At 43.5% G+C, this 22082-nt stretch overlaps 1 protein-coding gene across 12 annotated transcripts in view; it reads left to right on the top strand.

The window, feature by feature from the left end:
* The window catches only part of CC2D2A (coiled-coil and C2 domain containing 2A), a 151019-nt gene that overhangs the window by 18874 nt on the left and 110063 nt on the right, over nucleotides 1–22082 (top strand). For all 12 annotated transcript variants that reach the window (XR_011386192.1, XR_011386193.1, XR_011386194.1 and 9 more), the window contains 2 exons: nucleotides 19928–20016; nucleotides 20290–20391. Coding sequence is in view for 9 of the 12 variants with exons in the window: in XM_070068049.1 (XP_069924150.1) it covers nucleotides 19928–20016; nucleotides 20290–20391 (191 nt within the window). In the remaining 3 variants the exon portion in view is untranslated. The remainder of the gene's footprint in view (nucleotides 1–19927; nucleotides 20017–20289; nucleotides 20392–22082) is intronic.

Here is a 22082-nt window from a genome sequence, read left to right on the forward strand (position 1 = left end):
GTGTGGGCACCGGTTCAAGTCCCAGATGCTCTACTGATTCAGCTCTCTGCTAATGCACCTGGGAAAGCAGTGAAGGATGGCCCAAGTCCTTGGGCTCCTGCACCCACAAGGGAAACCCCGAAGAATCTCCTGGCTTCAGGCTGGCCCAGCCTCAGCTGTTGAAGCCATCTGGGAAGTGTACCAACAGATGGAAGATCTCTCTCCTGGTCTCTCCTTCTCTGTCTCTCCCTCTCCCTATGTAACTCTGACTTTAAAATAAATAAATACATCTTTTAAAAAAGATAGATATATAAATACATGGGTGATAAATCTGACAACCATGAGCTCTGAGAATATTCCCCCCCAGAAACCTTTTATTTAAGGTATACAAACTTCATGCATTTCATAAATAAAACTTTAGGAGCATAGTGGTTCTTCACACCATACCCACCCTCCCACCCTTCTTCCTCTTCCTCCCCTATTCTCATTCCTCTTTTCTACTAAGATCTACTTTTAATTAACTTTATACACAGAAGATTATACTAAGTAAGGAATTCAACAAATAGTATGAAACAAAATGTACCTCAACAGTAGAGACAAGGACTGTTCAAACTCCTTGCACCTCAAAGTGTCAATTTCATTTTTATAGATTACATTTTAGATGCTCTATTTGTCCTTTTCAGACTGGCTTATTTTACTAAGTATTAACTTAGTTTCATCCATTTTGTTACAAATGTTACAAACTTAGTTTGTAACAAACATTTGGATACAAATGTTACAGACTTAGTTATTACGTTTCATCCATTTTGTTACAAATGATAGGATTTCATTTTTTTTTACAGCTATGCAGTATTATATGGTGTACATATCACATAATTTCTTTATCCAGTCTTCAGTTGACAGACATTTGGGTTGATTCCATATCTTGGATATTTTCAGTTCAGGTGCAATAAACATGGGGGTACTTTCATATGCTGACTTCATTTGGTTTGAGTAAATTCCCAGGAATGGAATGGCTGGGTCATATGCTAAATCTATATTCAGATTTCTGAGGTAATTCCATACCAACTTCCACAGTGGCTGTATTGGTTTACATTCCAAACAATAGTGGTTTAGGGTACCTTTTTTTCCTACAGCCTTGCCAGCATTTGCTGTTCGTTGATTTCTGTATGAAAGCCATTCTAATAGGGGTGAGGTGAAACATCACTGTGGTTTTGATTTGCATTTCCCTGATGGATAGTGATGCCGAACATTTATTCGAGTGTCAATTGGCCATTTGGATTTCTTTTTTTGAAAAATGCACGTTAAAAGTCTTTTGCCCATTTCTTAACTGGGTTGCTTGTTGTCGTTGAGCTTCTTGAGCTCTTTATATATTAAGGTTATTAATCCTTTATCAGTTGAATCGTTTGCAAATAATTTCTCCCATTCTGTCAGTTGCCTCTTCACTTTGTTGAGGGTTGCTTTTGCAGTGCAGAAACTTTTCAATTTGATGTAATCCCATTTGTCAATTTTGTCTTTGGTGGACTGTGACTCTTGGGTCTTTTCCAAGAAGTCTGCCTATGCAATGTCCTGCAGGGTTTCCCCAATGTTATGTAATAATTTGATGGAACTGGGTCGTAGATTTAGGTCTTTAATCCATTTTGAGTGGCTTTTATGTGAGGTGTGAGGCAGAGTTCTTGCTTCATACTTCTGCATGTGGAGATCCAGTTTTCCTGGCACCAGCCATTGAAGAGACTGCCCTTGCTTCAGGGATTGGTTTTAGCTCCTTGATCACATAGAGGTTGTAGATGCTTGGACTGATTTCTGGCATTTCTATTCTGTTCCATTGGTCCACCCATCTGTTTTATACCAGGCTGTTTTGGTTATAACTGCCCTGCAGTATGTCTTGAAATCTGGTATTGTGATGCTTCCAGCTTTGTTTTTGTTGAATAAGATTTAGCTATTCGTGGTCTCCTGTGTTTCCATATGAATTTCAGCATCATTTTTTCTATATCTGAGAATGTTTTTGGTATTTTGATTGGTATTGCATTGAATCTGTAAATTGATTTTGGTAATATGGACATTTTGATGATATTCATTCTTCCAATCCATCAACATGGAAGATCTTTCCACTTTGTATGTGTGTGTGTGTCATCTTCTATTTCTTTTTTTCTTTTTTTAGAAAGTTTTTATTTAATAAATGTAAATTTCAAAGGTATAGCTTTTGGAATATAGCAGTTCTTACCCCACTCCATACCCCCACTCCCATCCCACCTCCTACTCCCTCTGCCATCCCATTCTTCATTAAGATTCACTTTTAATTATCTTTATATACAAAATATCAACTGTATACTAAGTAAATATTTCAAAAGTTTGCACCCACACAGACACACAAAGTTAATGCTGTTAACAGTTTTGCTGTTAATTCTCATAGTACAAATTATTAAGGACAGAGGTTCTACATGTGGAGCAAGTGCACAGTGACTCCTGTCATTGATTTAACAATTGCCACTCTTATTTAGGACATCAGGGATCACCCAAGGCTCCTGCCATGAGCTGCCAAGGCTATGGAAGCCTTTTGAGTCCACAAACTTTGACATTTAGACAGGGCCATAATCAAAGTGGAAGTTCTCTCCTCTCTTCAGAGAAAGATACCTCCTTCTTTGATGGTCCCTTCTTTCCACTGGGATCTCACTCACAGAGATCCTTCGTGTAGACCATTTTTTTGCCACAGTGTCTTGGCTTTTCATGCCTGAAATGCTCTCTTGGGATTTTTAGTCAGATCCGAATACTTAAGGGCTGATTATGAGGCTAGAGTGCTGTTTAGGGCATTTGTCATTCTATGAGTCTGCTGTGTGGCCTGCTTCCCATGTTGGATCATTCTCTCCTTTTTAATTCTATTATTATTAGCAGACACTGGTATTATTTATGAGATCCCTTTGACACTTATTCCTATCTTTATAATCAGTTATGCACTTAAAATGATCACTTTAACTAATACAATGGCATTAGTACCTGCCAACTTAGTGGGATTTGGAGTCCCAAGGTGAGATTTTAAGCTTTGCCCTTCAGTGTATGTCTGTGGGGATGTGTGCCGAACTGTGTCCCTCTCTTATTCCCACTCTTATTTTTACCAGGATCAATTTTCAATTGGATTTAAACACCTAAGAATAATTCTGTGTTAAGAGTTCAACCAATGATATTAAGTAGAAAAAGAAAATACTAAAAAAATAGTAAGATTTTCCTCAAGTCAGGACAAGGGCTGATCAATTCATTGCTTCTCATCATGTCAGTTTTGCTTCTACAGGTTTCCTTTTAGGTGCTTAGTTAGTTGTCACAGATCAGAGAGAACATGTGATATTTGTCCCTTATTTGTGGCTTTTTTCACTCAGTATGTTGTTTTCCAGATTCCTCCATTTTGTTGCAAATGACTGGATTGCATTTTTTTTTTACTGCTGTGTGGTATTCCAGAGTGCATATCCCATAATTTCTTTATCCAGTTTTCCATTGATGGGCATTTAGGTTGATTCCATGTCTTAGCTATTGTTAGTTGAGCTGCAATAAACATGGAGTGTCTTGGGCTGCTGTGGTCTGGTCTTACCTCACTTTCCAGAGCTGGTACATAGGCTCTCGGCTGTTGGAGTCCCAAACCGTGGGTATCCACGCCACCCACATAGGTCTACCATGTCCCTCTAATTTTGGTAGAGTTTCTTCTGCCACTTTTCCCCTAACTGTTCCTGGGGAACACACTGTCTCCACTTTTTTTAAAACCAACTTCTCCTGGGCTAGAGCAGTAAAATCCTTCCCTACTCCACCATCTTGGAACTCCCTCTCCTATTTCTTTCTTTAATGTTTTGAATTCTTGTCATAGAGATCTTTGACATCCTTTGTTAAATTTATTCCAAGGTATTTGATTTTTTTGTAGCTATTATGAATGAGATTGATCTTAGAAGTTCTATCTCAGTTGTGGCATTGTCGTTGTATACAAAGGCTATTGATTTTTTTGTGTTGATTTTGTATCCTGCCACTTTACCAAACTCTTCTATGAGTTTTAGTAGTCTCTTAATGGAGTCTTTTGGATCCCCTATATATAGCATCATGTCCTCTACAAATAGGGATAGTTTGACTTCCTTCTTCCCAATTTGTATCCCTTTGATTTATTTCTTACCTAATGGCTCTGGCTAAAACTTCCAGGGCTATATTGAATAGCAATTGTGAGAGTGGGCATCCTTGATCCAGATCTCTGTGGGAACACTTCCAACTTTTCCCCATTCAATAGGATGCTGGCTATGGGTTTGTCATAAATTGCCTTGATTGTGTTGAGGAATGTTCCTTCTATACCCAAGTTGCTTAGTTTTCATCATAATAGGATATTGTATTTTATTAAATGCTTTCTCTGCATCTATTGAGATAATCATATAGATTTTGTTCTTCAGTTTGTTAATGTGACACATCACATTGATTTATGAATGTTGGAGCTATCTCTGCATACCAGAGATAAATCCCACTTGGCCTGGGTTGATGATATTTGATGTGTTATTACATTTGATGGCTAGTATTTTGTTGAGGGAAATTGGTCTGTAGTTTCTCTGTATCTTTTTCAGGTTTAGGAATTAAGGTGATGCTGGCTTCCTAGAAGGAGTTTGGGAAGATTCCCTCCTTTTAATTCATTTTGAATAGCTTGAGCAGAATTGTAGTTAGTTCTTTAAATGTCTGGTTAATTCAGCAGTGAAGCCACTGGACCTGGGCATTTTTTTGTTAGAGGCTCTTTATAACTGATTAAATTTCCATCTTGGTAATGGGTTTAGGTTTTCTATGTCTTCGTGACTCAATTTAGGTAGGTTGCATGTGTCCAGGAATCTATCCATTTCTTCTGGGTTTCCTGATTTGTTGGCATACAGCTCTTTGCAGTGATTTCTGAAGATTCTTTTTATTTGTGTGGTGTCTGCTGTTCCATTTCCTTTTTCAACTCTGATTTTATTGATCTGAGTCTTCACCTTTTGGGGGGGTTGGGCTAATGGTGTGTCAACTTTGTTTATTTTTTCAAAAAACCAGTTCTTTGTTTCAATGATCCTTTGTGTTTTTCGGTTTCAATTTTATTTATTCTCTAATTTTATTCTTTTCTCTTACTAATTTTTGGTTTGGTTTGCTGTTTTTTAGGTCCTTGAGATGCATTCATAGCTACTTTATTTGGTGGCTTTCCAATTTCTTGACATAGGGGCTAGTTTTATAAACTTTCCTCTTAACACTGCTTTTGCTATATCTCCAGAAGTTTTTTTTTTTTTAAAGATTTTATTTATTTGAGAGGTAAAGTTACAGACAAAGGGAAAGACAAAGAGAAAGGTTCCATCCACTGATTCACTTTTTTTTTTTAAACAGGGAGAGTGGACAGTGAGAGAGACAGAGAGAAAGGTCTTCCTTTGCCGTTGGTTCACCCTCCAATGGCTGCCACGGCAGGCACGCTGCGGCCGGTGCACCGTGCTGAGCCGATGGCAGGAGCCAGGTACTTCTCCTGGTCTCCCATGGGGTGCAGGGCCCAAGTACTTGGGCCATCCTCCACTGCACTCCCTGGCCACAGCAGAGAGCTGGCCTGGAAGAGGGGCAACCAGGACTAGAACCCAGTGTGGCGGCGCCACTAGGAGGAGGATTAGCCTATTGAGCCGCGGCGCCGGCCCTGATTCACTTCTTAAATGGCCCCAGTGGCCAGAGCTGGGATGATCTGCTGGCAGAAGCCAGGAGTTTCTTCTGGATCTCCCATAGAGGTGCAGGGGACCAAACACCTGGGTTATCTTCTGCTTTCCTAGGCCATAGCAGACAGCTGGATCAGAAGTTGGAAGACAGGACTAGAACCAGTACTCATGAGGGATGCCATTGCCACAGGCAGATGCTTAGTCCACTGTGCCACAGCATCAGCCCAACTCATAAGTTTTGAGATGTTTTATTGTCATCTTCATTCATTTTCACAATTTTTTTCTCTTTTGATTTCTTCATTGACCCACTGTTCATTAAGGAACATGTTATCAGTGTCCATGTGTTTGCATATGATCTAGATATTCTTGAGTTGATTTCCAGCTTCATTACATTGTGGTCAGAGGATTCATGGTATGATTTCAATTTCTTTTTAATTTGCTGAGACTTGCTTTATGGCCTCACATGTGGTCTGTCCTAGAGGAAATTCCAAACACTGGTGAAAATAATGTATATTCTGCACTGTCATATGAAAAGATCTGTAGACATCCATTAGTTCCATGTGGTCTGTAGTGTCCATTAAGTGTTTCCTTGCTGGTTTTCTGTCTGCTTGATCTGTCCATTGCTGAGAGTAAGGTATTGATGTCCCCTAATAATATTGTATTGGAGTCTATGTCTCCCTTTATATCCCTTAACATTTCTTTTAAATAGCCAAGTGCCCTGTAATTAGGTACATATGTTTATAATAGTTACATCTTCCTATTTAATTGATCCCTTAATTATTACATAGTGCCCTTCTTTGTCTCTTAACACTTCTTGTGTTGAACTCTATTGTGTCTGATGTTAGGATGGCTACACCAGCTCTCTTTTTTGGTTTCTGCTAGCATGGATTATCTTTTTCCATCCTTTTACTTTCAGTCTGCATGCATCTTTGTTGGTGAGATATATTTCTTATAAGCAGCAAATAGATGGGTTTTGTTTTTTAATCCATTTAGCCAGTCTGTATCTTTTAACTGAAGAGTTGAGGCTATTTACTTTTACAGTGACTATTGATAAGTAACAACTTGGTCCTGCCATTTTTCCAAAAATATTCCTATTTTTTACTTTACTTTCCTTTGAACTTTTATTGGGAGATTTTCTGCTGAGCTAGGCAAAAAGCTGGTAGGCACTGTGCTAAGGTCTTTATGTGTATTATGTTATTTAATTCTCAGAACAGTCCTATTATCAGGCATTGTTTTAGAGAATCAATAGCTAAAAGTGGTAGAGCCAAAATTGACACTCTAACCTGCTGACTTTCATAATCTTTTTTTTTAAAAGCTTTATTTATTTAATTGAAAGTCAGAGTTACACAAAGAGAGGAGAGGCAGAGAGAGAGAGAGAGGTCCTCCATCCGATGGTTCACTCCCCAATTGGCCACAACAGCTGCAGCTGCACCGATCAGGAGCCAGGAGCTTCTTCTCAGTTTCCCATGTAGGTGCAGGGGTTCAAGGACTCGGGCCATCTTCTACTGCTTTCCCAGGCCATACCAGAGAGCTGGGTCGGAAGTGGAGAAGCCAGGTCTCAAACTGGCGCCCATATGGGATGCCGGCGCTTCAGGCCAGGGTTTTAACCGACTGCGCCACAGCACCGGCCCCAGAATCTGTGTTCTTAATTGTAGCACTATAGCATCATTGTACACCCAAACCTTAACTTTGGTCTTTAGAGCTAATTGTGTACAGTTGACACAGAAGGTACAATGGCAATGCTACAACCCAGCCAGCACTGTCGTCATTGGTTCCCAGTGACCTACAAGGGACTCAGTATGGGCCATAAAGCCAGTTTAGAATTTTTACAGTATCACCATATTCTAGCTACTCATTTTTCAGAACCCTGTGTAGGCACATCCCTCTTTGAAAAGCCCCAATGTGGACCAAGTAGACCTTTCTGTGCTCCTGTAGCTCTTATGCCTTTGTGAATGTCTGAAATCATCTTGTTTTCTGAGCACAGTGCTGCCTCCTTCACCGGACTAAAAGTCTTTGAGGGAAGAGCCTGGCTTAGAATTCTGCTGAGCACAACACTGATATGCAGATGGCATGGCACAGGGTTTGCTGAGTGAACAGGCCTCTTGCTTTTCCCTGCAGGCCTCGCTCTGCCTCAGGTGCACTTGCCTGCCACCCTGGCACCATGGCCACCCCATCCTTCCAACCAGCTCTGGCCATCTGGATCCAGACATTTGATTCTTCTCCTAACCTTCTGTTTCCCGATCATCTCATGGGTCTGCAATGTGCCTCCCTCCCTCCCTGCCCCTGTGCTTCAGCCCAGTCCCCCACCTGGAACCTGTGCTCTTCTGTCACCCAATGTCGTCTCCAGAGGGCTTCAGCTATTGTCAAGGTCAGGGTACATTCAGAGACCCTGATCTTATGACCTCACACACCACACCAGGTGCATGCCCACAGGTGCTACCTCCCAATGGACGAAGTTGTACAGTGAAACATTTGGCTTCTAATTTTCTAATCAAGCATGTATCGAGTCATGACATTCCACTTAAAGCATTTCATTGAGCACACACCAGTTCCAGATCAAATAAACATCTAGTTGAAAAGTACACAGAATCCCCCATGATTCCATGTTACTCCACCTCTTAAGGGAGTAACTATCAAATGTTAAGTAGTTTCTTATGAACATAAATGTCTCCATTACTTACATCTGTTTTCCATTCATTTATATTAGTCTCTGATTAAAGCATCATTTCAGAGCCAATTTCTCGGTATCAGTTGAAAAGAAAGTTGGGTATGCAGTGAAATTTGATGTAAATGAAAGGGAATCATTTATTTTAGGCATACTTTTTGAAAGCATCAAGACCTGCAGAAACTGACCCAAGAAGTTCACATATTTGGTGCAATATAACTCATGATATATGGCTCAGTGTGAGACACAGCAGATCTGCCTGCAGGAGCTGGGCCTCGGGACTTGCCTTGCAGCCAGCAGCTGGCGAGTACGACAAACACTCTGGTTAGAGGACACACAACTCAGAACGCAGGAAATGCCAAGGAGTTCACCAGTGCTGCAGTTCACTACCTCCTGTGGTACTGAGAGGAGTACACAAAAGTAGTAAGATGTGTACTAAATAAATACTACCCTTGTCATAGTTATAAGGAAGGGCATGACCCACGATTTCCTCTCTAGCCACAACCCCAATTCCCAATTCCCTCTTCTCTCTCTCTCTCTCTTTTTTTTTTTTTTTTTTTTTTTTTTTTTTTTTTTTTTTGACAGGCAGAGTGGGCAGTGAGAGAGACAGAGAGAAAGGTCTTCCTTTGCCGTTGGTTCACCCTCCAATGGCCGCCGCGGCTGGCGCACTGCTGCCAGCGCACTGCTGCTGGCGCACCGCGCTGATCCGATGGCAGGAGCCAGGTACTTCTCCTGGTCTCCCATGGGGTGCAGGGCCCAAGCACTCAGGCCATCCTCCACTGCACTCCCTGGCCACAGCAGAGAGCTGGCCTGGAAGAGGGGCAACTGGGACAGAATCCAGCACCACGACTGGACTAGAACCTGATGTGCCGGCACCGCAAGGTAGAGGATTAGCCTAGTGAGCCACGGCGCCGGCCCCCTCTTCTCTTTTACAGCAAAATTCCTCTGATTCATATATCCCCATTTTTTCTCCTCCAATCCCCTTAAACTTACTCGATTCTAACTCGCATTCTCACTTGCCCATGGAGATTTCTGTTGTCAAAGTTGCCAAGGAATCGCATATTTACTAAGTTCAATACCAGCTTCCTGGTCTTTCCCGTAACTCCGTTTCCGCAGCACCTGACGCAGCACCCTGCCTCCCCCTGCTTTTCCACTTCTCCAAGCCTCCTCTGACCTGATGCTCTCTCTGCCTCACTGGCTGCACCCGTCCGTCTCCTTTGCCAGCTTCCACTCACTTCCCAACCTCTCGTGTTGGAGCACCAGGCTCAGGGCTTCTTCCTGTTGTCTTTATCAACACTCGCTCTTCTTGTCATCTCAGACTTTAAATTCTATCTATACACTGATCAGTGCTAAAGTTTTACATCGAGCCTGGTTCTCTTCCAAACTAAATAATGAAACTGCCTGCTTGATATCCCATTTTTGCATATCTTATAAACCACTCATATTTTAATAGTCTTATTGAGGTATAATTTACATATCATAAATTAACTCATAGTATACAATTCAGTGATTTTCAATGTATCAACTTTAAATTTTGATTTTAAATGCATAGACTTGTACAATGTCATCCTAATACAATTTTAGAACATTTCACCACCCCCAGAAAGCTCTGTTGTTCCTGTTTATCTCCATTCTCACCCCAGCCCTAGACAAACACTGGTCTGTTTTCCAACCCTATAAATGTTTTTTGGACATTGTACATAGATAAAATAATGTTATATAGTCATGTCCATCTCTGCTTCTTTTACTTCAAATAATGTTTTTTGAGATTCATAAATGCTGTACCATGTAACAACATTCATTTCTCTTTACTGCTGAATTATACTCCACCATTTGGACATATCATGTTTATGCATTCCCCTGTTGATGGACTTTTGGATTATATTTAATTTGTTGATATTATGAACGGTGTTGTGAGTTTTTGTGACATATCTTGGTATGGATTTATGTTCTCATGTCTCTTGGTAAAATTTCTAGTGATAAAATCTCTGGCTCACATCATAGATTGGCAGATTCTTCAAAAGATAAATGCAAATCTGTTTTCCAAAATGGCTGTATCATCGTACTTTCCTACCAACAGTGTATAGTTTCTCTATATCCTTTCCAACACTTCATATCATTTTTCTGAAAATATAGCCTTTGCAATAGCTACATAGTGATATTTCATCATGCTTTTAACTTGCATTTCCCTAATAATTAATGCTTTTGAGTATGTTTTCTTATTCACTTGTATGTCTATTTAAATGTTTTCTCATTTATGAATTGGGTGATTTGTCTTACTATACACTTGAAAGTCCTTTAAATTCTTGCTACATGTACTTTATCACAAAATTTACAAATATTCTTACTTGTCAATAATGTCTTTGAAACACAAAAGGTTTCAGCTTTGATAAATTGAAATTTGTTTATGAGTTGTGCTTTTAGGATTGTTTCTAAAAAGTTCTTCTCCTGACCAAGGTCATGAAAATTTTCTTCTTTGTTTTCTCCTAAAATTTTATAGTTTAAACTCTTAGTTAGGTCTATGGTCTATTTTGAGACAACACAAATTTTGTCTGAAACCAAGTTTCTGTTATTTTTCTTCCAATCCAAATCTATTTGTCTTGCAGTCTTCCCCTATCTCACTATATGTACTTTTCACTTTTCTATTGCTTGGGTCAAAAATTAGGAGTCATCTTTGACTCCTGTCTTTGTATCTGCCTGCATCCAATTTGTCACCAAGTCCTGTCTGCTCTATCTTCAGAGTGGATCTAAACTATAACATTCCTCACAACTTCTACCACTGTCCTGATTCAAGCTTCCTTCATCTCGCATCTAGAAAATTGCTGTAGCCTCCGAATCAATCTCCTTGCTTCCCTTCTCACCCTCATTCTCAGCCTAACAGAGTGATCCTATGAAAACAGCATCATGCTCACTCCTATGTTCCAGCCCTCCAGTGTGTCTCACAATTAAAGCTGAATTCCTTGCAATGGCTTACACAGCTGGCCTGCTTGTTACCTGTAGAACCTGACATTCTAGTATTCTTTTCCCATGCCCAGGGCTCCCCTGTGGTGTCCTGGTCTCCTACTAAGATATTTCTTAGTCTGAAAATGCTGACTCCCCGGGTGTCCACATGGCTGGATGACTTGCTTATCTGATCCAATGTCACCTTGAGGTCCTTGGTCAACCACACTGTTAAACTGTAATGCACCTGCTCAGCTCTGCTTATCCCTGATCCTGCCTCATGTGTGTCTCCATGTCACCACTGGACATTTTAGACATGGGAGTCCATCCAGTGCCTCGAATGCATTGTTGGTGCGCAATGGAAATTTACTGGTTCCGTGATTGAAAAGTGGAGGTGAGATTGTCTAATTCAGAATTTCCAAAATTGGAACATAGAATATTGGCGTCCTGTCAGATGTTAGCTCCTTGCGAAAATATTCCATCCTGGGAAGTTTTCCATCACACTTAAGTTCTTGGAAATTCATAAACTTGTTATGAGACCACTTACACTTACCCTGCCATTTCTCTCACAGTTCCTGTCCCTCTCAAATGCCTTTTAACATTTTTGTGCACTCTTGACAAAGCACTGTAGAAGACTCAACTCCAGGCACAGTTTTCCCATCAAATAGAGCTGTGAAGGTCTTTGCCACTTTCAGAGTCTCTGAAAGTCCTGTTTGAAGTAGCTGGCTCTATGTTTATACCACAGTGACACTGGAATACCAGGTCTCATCTGGGAGGCTGATCCCCAAGCCTAGAGGTCTAAAGGACCATGAAGAGGATGAGAGGGAACCCCAAGATCCAAGGGTTCCCGTGTCAGAAGGAGACTTGTGCTGGAATAAGGGCTGTCAAGTTTTTAGCTAATTGAAACGTAAAATGTTATTGAGACTTTGAAAGAAAAAACCTGAGAAAACTAAACAAGAAATTGGCCAGAGATAGTCCTCACAGAGCCCTTCAGTAACTATGAACCATCCACAGTTCTGGGGCTCATGCCTCATAGACAGCCTGCTTATGCTCTGTCTTGTAGCAAAAATTTCACAAGTGTTCCTAGTTTATTTTAGATAAGAAAACAAAGAGAAGGAAATAGAAAACCTCATCTTCCACACTCTCACATCCCAACAGCAACCACCGTTTGAGCTTTTGGGCCCTTCCCTTGCTCTGGGTTTGTCCTGCCTGACAACAGAGGCAAGCCCTGTGTTGGCAGAGCACTGCTGTGGCTTAGCAGATGGCCCGAGCCCTTGTACCTGACTGTCCCTCGAGCTTTCAGGACGTAGCCGCTGCTTGTCTGCCATGGCTGCCACTGAAGTCCAGCTGGCTTTCGTCTCATCCTCTGCCCCAACTGCATATTGACACTCTGTCACTGAAAGTCACAGCGGAGTCGGGGTGGGCTGGCTGGCTGTGGGGGAGGGTTGAGTTTGAGCATCAGGAAGAGGACAGGCAGAAACCAAAGGCAGTCCAGGCCAGTGTTCTTCCAGCCTTTCTGTCCACCACCCCACAAGCATTAAGGAAACACTAGACTCCCCTTGTTTCGCTTTAAATTGCCATAAACTTTTTTTATAATACTTTTAAATACTTGAAAAAGACTTAATTGCTAGCATATTGCAAATATTAATGTTTTAAAATAAAGCTGTTACATCATTTTTAAAGTTATCCAAAGGAACCTACATTCCACAGTGATGTGATCACCACACCATCTATTTTAGAAATAATAAGCTTTTCCTTAACAGTGTGAAATTTTATACCATTCCCTTTTTTGCTATTATGGAATTTCTTCATTGCATGTCTGCTTTGGATTTTATGTATTTTTTATGCCTAAAAGTCCTTTATTGTTTACTGTGCTAACAAACTGAATCTCTGAGTTGTATAGCAACTGTCAGCCAAGATTGATGAAAAAAGAGATAGTGTAAAATCTGGCAAATATTTCTTGATGATGAAAAGTCAAATAAGTAAAAAAATTTAGAAGTATATTCTTTTATGTAGAGTAGGAAGATGGAAAGAGAAAATTCAATAAGAATCATTGTCGCGCTCACCTAGTCTACAACCTATATAAAGTTAGATAATAGCAATTCAAATCCAAACTCAAGTACCCCATGTCTGACTTCCGAGTCCCTGGAACATTCTGTGTACTCACAGGTACACAAGTGCTGTCTAGGCAGTGAGATTCCCAAAACAAGGACCCTGGGGAAAACAGGAGAAGGGAGGGTCCTTCCACATTTGGGGGAGTAAGACTCTTAGAAAACCCACCTCTCTGTAAAATCAAGAAGACATGGTCAAAACTGTCAAATCAACTTTTTCTTAAAGAAATTAAAAGCTTGTAACTCTCGAAGGACTGTTTCTTCAAGAGAAACAGCTGAATGTCAGTGGGAGCAGCAAGCTCAATGGCATGTTCTATTGCCCTAATCCCAATGCCTTTCCCAGCTCCACAGAAGCCTTGGAGCCAGCAGTCTCACACCTGTGGTAGTTGTGCACCACACAGCCAGGCAGCAACTGGGAGGGGAAATGCAGCTGGGGCTCCCCAGAGGTCTTCTTGCCCAAGAATTGCCCTTGTTTGACCTGCGTGTTGTAGGTCATTGAAAATCTCTATACTTGGGGATGGTATTTTTTGACCTGGATGAGAGCTCACTCTGGTAATAACCATCCATCTGTTGGACACACACATACACACACACACACACACATACACACACAAGCCTTAGAAGGAATAAACTGTCCATATGCAGCTTTGAAAAACAGCACAATTCCTGCATGCACAGGAAAGACCAGAGACACCCCCGAGCTCTCATCTCTAGCTGATGGCAAAGCTCTGTGCAACACACATGTGGGAGAAAATATCTGCAAGTCATATTTCTGATAAAGGTGTAGTATCCAGAGTATAAAAAAGCCAATATCCAAAGTTAAAAAATGGGCAAAAGGCTTGAGTAGACCTTCTCCAAAAAAAAAGTACAATTGGCCAAGAAGGACTTGAAAAGATATACAACCTGATTAGTCTTTAGGGAAATGGGAATTAAAGCCACAGCTGGATACCCCTTTACCCAAACCCCGCCAGGTCCCTATCCACTTGGATAGCTAATAATAAAAAACGACAGATAATCACAAGTGCTGACAAGCATGTGGAGAAATTGGAGCTCATGTGGGTTGCTGGTAGGAATGTACAATGATGTAGCTACTTTGAAACACATTTGGTACTTCCTCAAAAAGTTAAAAATAGAGCTAGCATATGACCTAACAATTCAACAACTGGATCTAAACCCCAAAGAATTGAAAACATATGTCCATACAAATACTTGTACACAAAGACTCATAGCAACATAATTCATAATAGCCAAAAAGTGGAAATTACCCAAATATCCATCAACTGATGAATGGGTAAATCTACTGAATTGAACATTCTAAAAGTGTGAGCTGTGTGGTGTGTCTCCCAACAAAGCTATTGTGAAAGAAAAAAGTGGGGGGAGGCATCAGGACTCCAGAGCACCGCCATCTGGGAACATGAGAAGAAAGGAATAGAAAAGTACTTCAAAATGCGATGCAGTTGTGTTAGGAGAACATGGCTGTCTTTGCTGTGGGGTCAGATAAGACAGAAGCATCCAAGTGAATAATGGCGGAGTCCACCATTTTCCTGATCCTGCAAGGGGAGAGAATCCAGCGAGTTAGGCTGAAGGAAAAAAAAAGTAGGGAGATCTGGAAGCCATTTGCAAGCCTGGGGTTGAGGTGGCCTTAGGTTAATAAGTATTCTTTTCTGTTTGTTTTTTTTTTTTTTTTTTGACAGGTAGAGATATAGACAGAGAGAGACAGAGAGAAAGGTCTTCCTTCCGCTGGTTCACTCCCCAAATGGCCGCTACGGACGGCACTGCACTGATCGGAAGCCAGGAGCCAGGTGCTGCTTCCTGGTCTCCCATGCGGGTGCAGGAGCCCAAGCACTTGGGCCACCCTCCACTGCCCTCCTGGGCCACAGCAGAGAGCTGGACTGGAAGAGGAGCAATGAGGACTAGAACCCAGCGCCATATGGGATGCTGGTGCTACAGGTGGAGGATTAACCAAGTGAGCCATGGCACCAGCCCCTTGGGTTAATAAGTATTCTAACAAAGAAGCGTGACACTGCTGAACACTTGTCTCCTGCTGCCTCTTTTTTCTTTTTTTGGCAGGCAGAGTGGACAGTGAGAGAGACAGAGAGAAAGGTCTTCCTTTTGCCGTTGGTTCACCCTCCAGCGGCTGCCGCGGCCAGCGCGCTGCAGCCAGCGCATCGTGCTGATCCGAAGGCAGGAGGCAGGTGTTTCTCCTGGTCTCCCATGCGGGTGCAGGGCCCAAGCACTTGGGCCATCCTCCACTGCACTCCCTGGCCATAGCAGAGAGCTGGCCTGGAAGAGGGGCAACCGGGACAGAATCCGGAGCCCTGACTGGGACTAGAACCCGGTGTGCCAGCGCCGCAAGGTGGAGGATTAGCCTATTGAGCCACGGTGCCAGCCTCCTGCTGCCTCTTATGGGAAGACATGAATGTGTCAATGCAGCCTGTATTTCTTATGTATTTTGTACACTGAATTTATGTGTATATTTGAGTGGAAACATCCTAAAATTCATTAACCATTAGGTTCATGTATGCTGCTGAATCAAATCGAATCATTTCACAAATTGTTTTCATCACCTTCACTTTGCCTTTGAGATGCAGAGACATCATTTGTGCTGGTTTGTCTCGGGTGTGTCAGTCAGTCCTGACTACTCTTCCTTACACCCAGCTCACGCCTGGTGAGTCAGTTCTCAGCACAGGGACAGCAGGGCCAGATGAGGATCACGTGGCTGATAAGTAGTGGAGTAGTGGGATTGGCAATAAATCGGAGAATAAAATGTTCTATGAGAATGTCTTAGAATTTCCGGATGTTTAGAGAAACACTGCCATATTCTACCAAAGTAAAAAGAAAGGACTAAACCCTGTTAGTTATTAAAGAGAGTGAATTAGTGCCATTGGCTTTCCAGATATGTCATGTTAATATTCTCCTTAAACAGTGGCGTCTTCATCCCCTGATTTCACGCACATGAGTGTCACAGTGATTTTGTTTGCAGTACCTTTTAAGTACAATGTTCCTCACACCTTCCTGGTTCCATCCCTCATATCAAGTACAAAAGCCCCCACGATGGTCACATTCTAGCTAAGAAGAGGATGTACATGGAACCAGATTTGGGAATCTCTTTTTTAAAATTTATTTATATAAAGAGGAAAGTTTTCATGTGTTTCCTGTGTATAATTTTAAGCCCATAGTGATACTTCCCTTCCTCCTTCCCTCTTTCCTCCCTCCTTCCTACTTCCTTTTTCTCTTATAATTTTTGCAATAACGTAATTTCAATTTACTTCATAGTCACAGGTTTAATCCTCCACTAAACAAAGAATTCAACAAATTGAAAGGCCATTGTTTCTCAGGATTATAGAAAAGGACTATAAATAATCAAATCTCAAGATGTCAATTTCATTCATACACATTCTTTTTTTTTGTACTCTATTATATACCACAAATCAAACCATATTGATATTTGTCTTTTTGAGGTCTGGCTTATTTCACTAAGCATAATAGCGTCCAGTTACATCCATTTTGTTGCAAAAGACAGGATTTCACTCTTTTTTATGGCTGAGCAGTATTGGTTGACTCCCCACAAATGGCTGCAATGGCCTGGACTGGGCCAGGCTGAAGGTAGGAGCAAGGAATTCCCTCTGGGTCTCCGTGTGTTGTGGCAGGACCATCTTCTGCTTTCCCAAGCACACCAGCAGGGAGCTGGATCAGAAGTGGAGCGGCCTCGCCACAAATCCAGGCCCATACGGGGTATTGCAGGCAGCAGCTTAACATGCTATGCCACGATGCTGCCTCCCCATTTTTTAAGATTTCATTCATTTATTTAAAAGGCAGAGTTAGGCAGATTTGGAAATATTTAAAGCCTCCACATGTGTTTTACTAGCTCAGATTTTGCATTTTGCATATTTACTTATTCAAAAACCAGAGAGAGGACTAGATCTCCCATCTCCTGATTTACTCCCCAGAGGCCCACACAACCAGGCCTGGGTCAGGATGAACCTGGAAACTGCCTCTGAGTTTCCCATGTGGTGACAGGGTTCCAAGCATGGAGCCACCACTGCTGCCTCCCAGGGTGCACACGAGCAGGGAGCTGAGTCAGGACACTCCAGTGTGGTACGTGGGCGTCCCAAGCAGTGTCTCAGCTGCTGCACCAAATGCCATTCGCATAGCCCAGGCTTTGAAAAAATTCAGTAAAAGTGTCAGTGTTTGCCAGGGATTAGAGGGGAAAGATGGACAGGGCAGTGACACTGCTCTGTGTGGTGCTACGAGTAGTAACTCACTTAAGTGAACTAGAAAAGTTAAAATTTTAAATGAGGAGCATGAGTTAAAAAGCAAGATGGTTTTTCATGTGTAACTAATGGATTATTTTGTAAAGGGCTTTTCTCGGGTGCCGGAGGGAGTGAGGAGACAGAGACATAGCAGGTGGTCAGCCAGAAAGAATGGACAAGCACTGGAGGGCCAGTCTGGACACCCCTACCTGCCCACTCAGGCAGCCCACATGTGTCTTCCCTGTGTGGCTCGAACCCCAGAACTGGAAAGGAAGCGTGTAGTACTCAAATAGTCACAGAAAAACCATACGTAAAGCTAGAATACGACAAGGGCAATGAAGAAGTGTCGGGACTCTGAGCCAGTGTCACAAAGACATCATCTATCACAGTTATGTGATCCTTAAAATGGAAAAGGACTTGTTTTTATTTTTCTCCAAAAAATGAGATTGAAAGGAATGCGAAAGGCATTTTATCGAGTTTCTCTTAAACTTTGAGCCTCACCTGCAAGACTAAAATTGTTAGCGTGCCTATTTCAGCCGCACAGGCATGAAATAAGTGGTTTGATTGGGAGTGTGGTATTAGTGGTGTTTTGCATCTATCGCACAAAAGTGAAGCACAACTCCAGGAATCACCAGGGCTTGCAGCAGAACACGCCTGGAAGCCAGGACGATGTCTTTGTGCCAAGCTGGTGCTGGGACCCTGCATACCCAGTGCCTCTGCCTCTCCTCCCCTCCTTCTCTCTGCTTCTTTTCCTCCTCTGTCTCTCATCCCTCCCTGGCCCTTGCCCTCCTGTGGATGCTGTTGCCTACAAGTGTCCCTCAGGAAACAAATGTCAGCACCCACCATGGTCCAGTGCTTCCCAGGTCTCCACCTTCCCGTCCGGCCCCGCTCCCAAAGCTTGCTGTCCTGGGCAGCACCCACCATGGTCCAGTGCTTCCCAGGTCTCCACCTTCCCGTCCGGCCCCGCTCCCAAAGCTCGCTGTCCTGGCCAGCACCTGGGGCTCATGCTGGCCCCATCACAAGCACCTGCCCCCCAGGCGGCCTTCCCTCCCCATTTCTCTTTCTCAGCAACGTCACCCTCCTGACCACCTCTGAAGACCCTGACGCCTTCTGCTTCTCCTCCCCTGCTCCAGGTTCCTCTGCCCTGAGTGCATGTGTTCAGGCTTCCTAGAGTGAGCCTCCAGGTGCCGACTCAATGCGCTGGGGCATGGCCTGAGCATCTAGCATGTTCCCAGAAGATGCTGCCGCCACCAGGACCTGTTGTATTTTCCTTCAGTGGCCTCTCTGCCTCCCGCCACTGCTCTTCCCTTATTATCTGGCACCAGGATATCCTAGCTGAGGTCCCTGGCGCCTGCCCGCTCCCTCCTAACTAGTCGGTACCTGCAACCCCAGGTGAAGCTTCCAAACCCACTGCTCGCATTCACCCCTCCTCTTGCCTGTTCCTCCAGACCTCACACTCATGGAGAACACAGTCGATTCCTCCGTGGGGTGCCAGAAGCTCCCCAAACTCCTCTTGCAGTCCCATCTCCTCCCTTCCAGTGGAGGCACTCTGCTCAACCACCCTGACACCCAGGTCCCCAAGGTCTCCATTGTGTCTCCACCTCTTCTGTGATGGACTACAGCACTAGGGAGTGCAGGTCAGGGACCGTTTCTCAAGCATAGTCCTTGCTAAGGGAGTGACAGTGGAGCCCCTCATCCATCAGTCTTCATCTTGATAGCTGGCAATGAGCTAGCTTGATAGCTTGGCCCTCCTAGTGGGAGCCAGCACAAAGATCGGTAAAGAAGTGTATTCAACACACAGATGTGGGGACTGACATGCATTCAGTGTCTGATAGTTCATGATGTTCCTATATGCTCAATAGTATGTACAAAATTTATGTTGTGTCCATACTACGGCCCAGGGTTACGGCCTGGTCAAAGTCGTCAGCGCTGTTAAAAATAAACCCTGATTCCCCCAAACTGATTCACTGTTTATTCATTTTACCAGTCTGTTTATTTCTCAACAAATTGAGAGGCTCTTTCAATGGTAATTGAACTGGTAAGTTTGCGTGCCCCAAGTGGCCGAGTGATATTCATTTTATTCTTAGTTAAGTCAAGGTGACAGTCCCTGGCAGGACGAAGGTTTTTGCTGTCGGTCTCAGAGAAGCCAAGACACGCACACTGACGTCATGGGGCAGTTGTCAGCATTATCTCATGATTGCTGATGGGAAGTTCGAAATTGGCAAAATTTAAAAAATTATCTCATTTATTTTTATTTAATCTTCCTGGTGGAAAAAAATATTTTAAAGTAATTTTCTTTTATTTTTTAAGGCTTACCTCCAATTCCTTCGGCTTCCAGAACAGGCTTTGCAGAATTTTCCATGAGGGAACGTATGAGAGAGAAATTACAAGCCGCGAGGGTGAGAGAAACCGCATGCGTATTCGTGCCTTGCCGATTGCCGCGTTGCAGGGTTTGTTAGCTCGCTTTGTGGGCTGCACAAGTTCTAAATGTTAATGTCACACTCTGCCTTGGCACACAGGAAAATCATGCTTCAGAATGGAAGTTCATTCTTCTGCACCATCTCCTCTGCTCCTCCCCTTAAAGAGTCGCAGCTTTGTTGTTGTTTTTCATTTTTGTTTTACCAATTATTCTCTGAGATGGTGGCTGCACTCATTTTCTGTCTGATTTTCAGTCCAAAGCAGAGAGTGCGTTGCTGCAGGAAATCCCCACCCCACGACCACGGCGCCTGCGGAGTCCCAGTGAGAGAGAATCGGAGACTGAATTTGGCACAGAGGTGAGCGTGGGGCCATCTCTACTTTGTGATTGGAGACCCTGAAGCAGAATACAAACTGTCCAGGAAAAGTCCCTGGGACCCTGTCTCTGTGCACAGAGGAAGTGTTAAAAGTTTGCTCAGAATTACAATAGCTGTTTATGGGGTACCTGCAGGGGAGGTCCTATTATGCTCATTTATATTTGACAGAGGAGGAAATTGAGGTTCAGAATTGGTCAGAGCCATCCTCAAGTCAGAGAGATCGGGATTTAACCCCAGTACCTTCTCCCTCCCAGTGTGTCTCACTGGGTTGCTGTTGCTGGATTGCTGGGAAGCTGGAAGAGAGAGAAAAGGGCACTAAAAGTCAGGCCCAATGGTGGGGCCCGGAACACCCCCCCAAGGGGCCATGATGAAAAGCTCTTGGCAGCAGGTGGGGAGGCGATTTGGATGCACTGGGGTGATTTTCTCTTGAATCTGCAGTGCTGTTGGGGAATCTGAGTGTGTGTTCAGAGACATCCACAAAGAAAGGGGGCAGACCTGGAGAAACAAATTAAGAAAATATTTCCACTGGGGTGAGTTTTGGACTGTTGAGCATGCCCTTCTGTCCCAAGGGGAGGCAGACTGAGTGCGGAAGTTCTTGACACTTGACAGGCGGTATTTCCGCTCTTTGGACCACACTGCCCAGCAGTGTAAAGTAGGGATAAGGCCAGGTCCATGAGGAGGAGAGGAAGTTGGAGAAGGAAAGACAAGGCAGGGGTACAGACGAAGGACCACCTCATAGGAGGGCAGGCGAAAGAATGGAAAGAGAAACAGAGTACATGGCCATGACGTGTTTGCAAGTCTAACCCATTGTTTTTGGCTGGTCTGGTTGGAGCTGGAGGTTTTTAACTTTGAGACAAAGAAGAACTTGCGCCAGGTACTCTTCTGTAGTATGGCCGCTGGTTTCCCAAGTGAGGCCCTTCCTGTTCCTATGGAGAGATGTGTCGCTCCCCCTCTTCATGGAGGAATGACACTAAACCCTGCCTGGGCTTCATATCCGAGTCACGGCACCATTATGTCGCTCCCCGTCTTCGTGAAGGAACGACACAGGACCCTGCGCTGTTCTTTCGTCTGCTCGGCCCTCTCCGGGTTTGCTGCTGGTTCTTCCCGGGTTGGCTGCTGTCCCTTCCACCTTCGTGGAAGGGCGGTTCCCCCTGCCACTTTCCCCACTTCCGCAGGGGAGCGGCACACCGCCGGCTCTCTCGGGGGGCTGCACAGGTGTTCCCTCAGATGTTCCCCTTAGATGTTCCTGGTGCATGCCGTCTCTCTCCTCTTTTATAGTCCTCCTCCACCAATCCCAACTCGGCTGCCCACACGCCGAGTACGCTGCTCTCCTCCAATCAGGGGCAGGATCAGCTCCTGGAGGTCATCACTCAAGTTGGCAAGAGGCAGCTGCTTAGAAGCTGTTTTCTCCTCTCCCAGCGCCATATTGTGGGAGAGCAGATGCATAGAATAAGTCTTAATTCCAGTAACTTAGTCTAGTCCGAGTTGCTCCCCACAGAGATGTTATAAAATCTCACCGATATTCATCCCAAACAGGTCACAGCTCTCATGATTACAAGGAAAGTTGCGGCCTTGTTTGTTTTGTGGCCCATGGTTCCTGAGCACAGCACTAGCCAGTCCAGGGAGAGGCTTTGTGACGATCTGCTGTGTGTCTTCAGAATCCACTCTTTCAA

The sequence above is a fragment of the Oryctolagus cuniculus genome, chromosome 2 (assembly GCF_964237555.1).
Source record: "Oryctolagus cuniculus chromosome 2, mOryCun1.1, whole genome shotgun sequence".
NCBI classification, from domain to species: Eukaryota; Metazoa; Chordata; class Mammalia; order Lagomorpha; family Leporidae; genus Oryctolagus; species Oryctolagus cuniculus.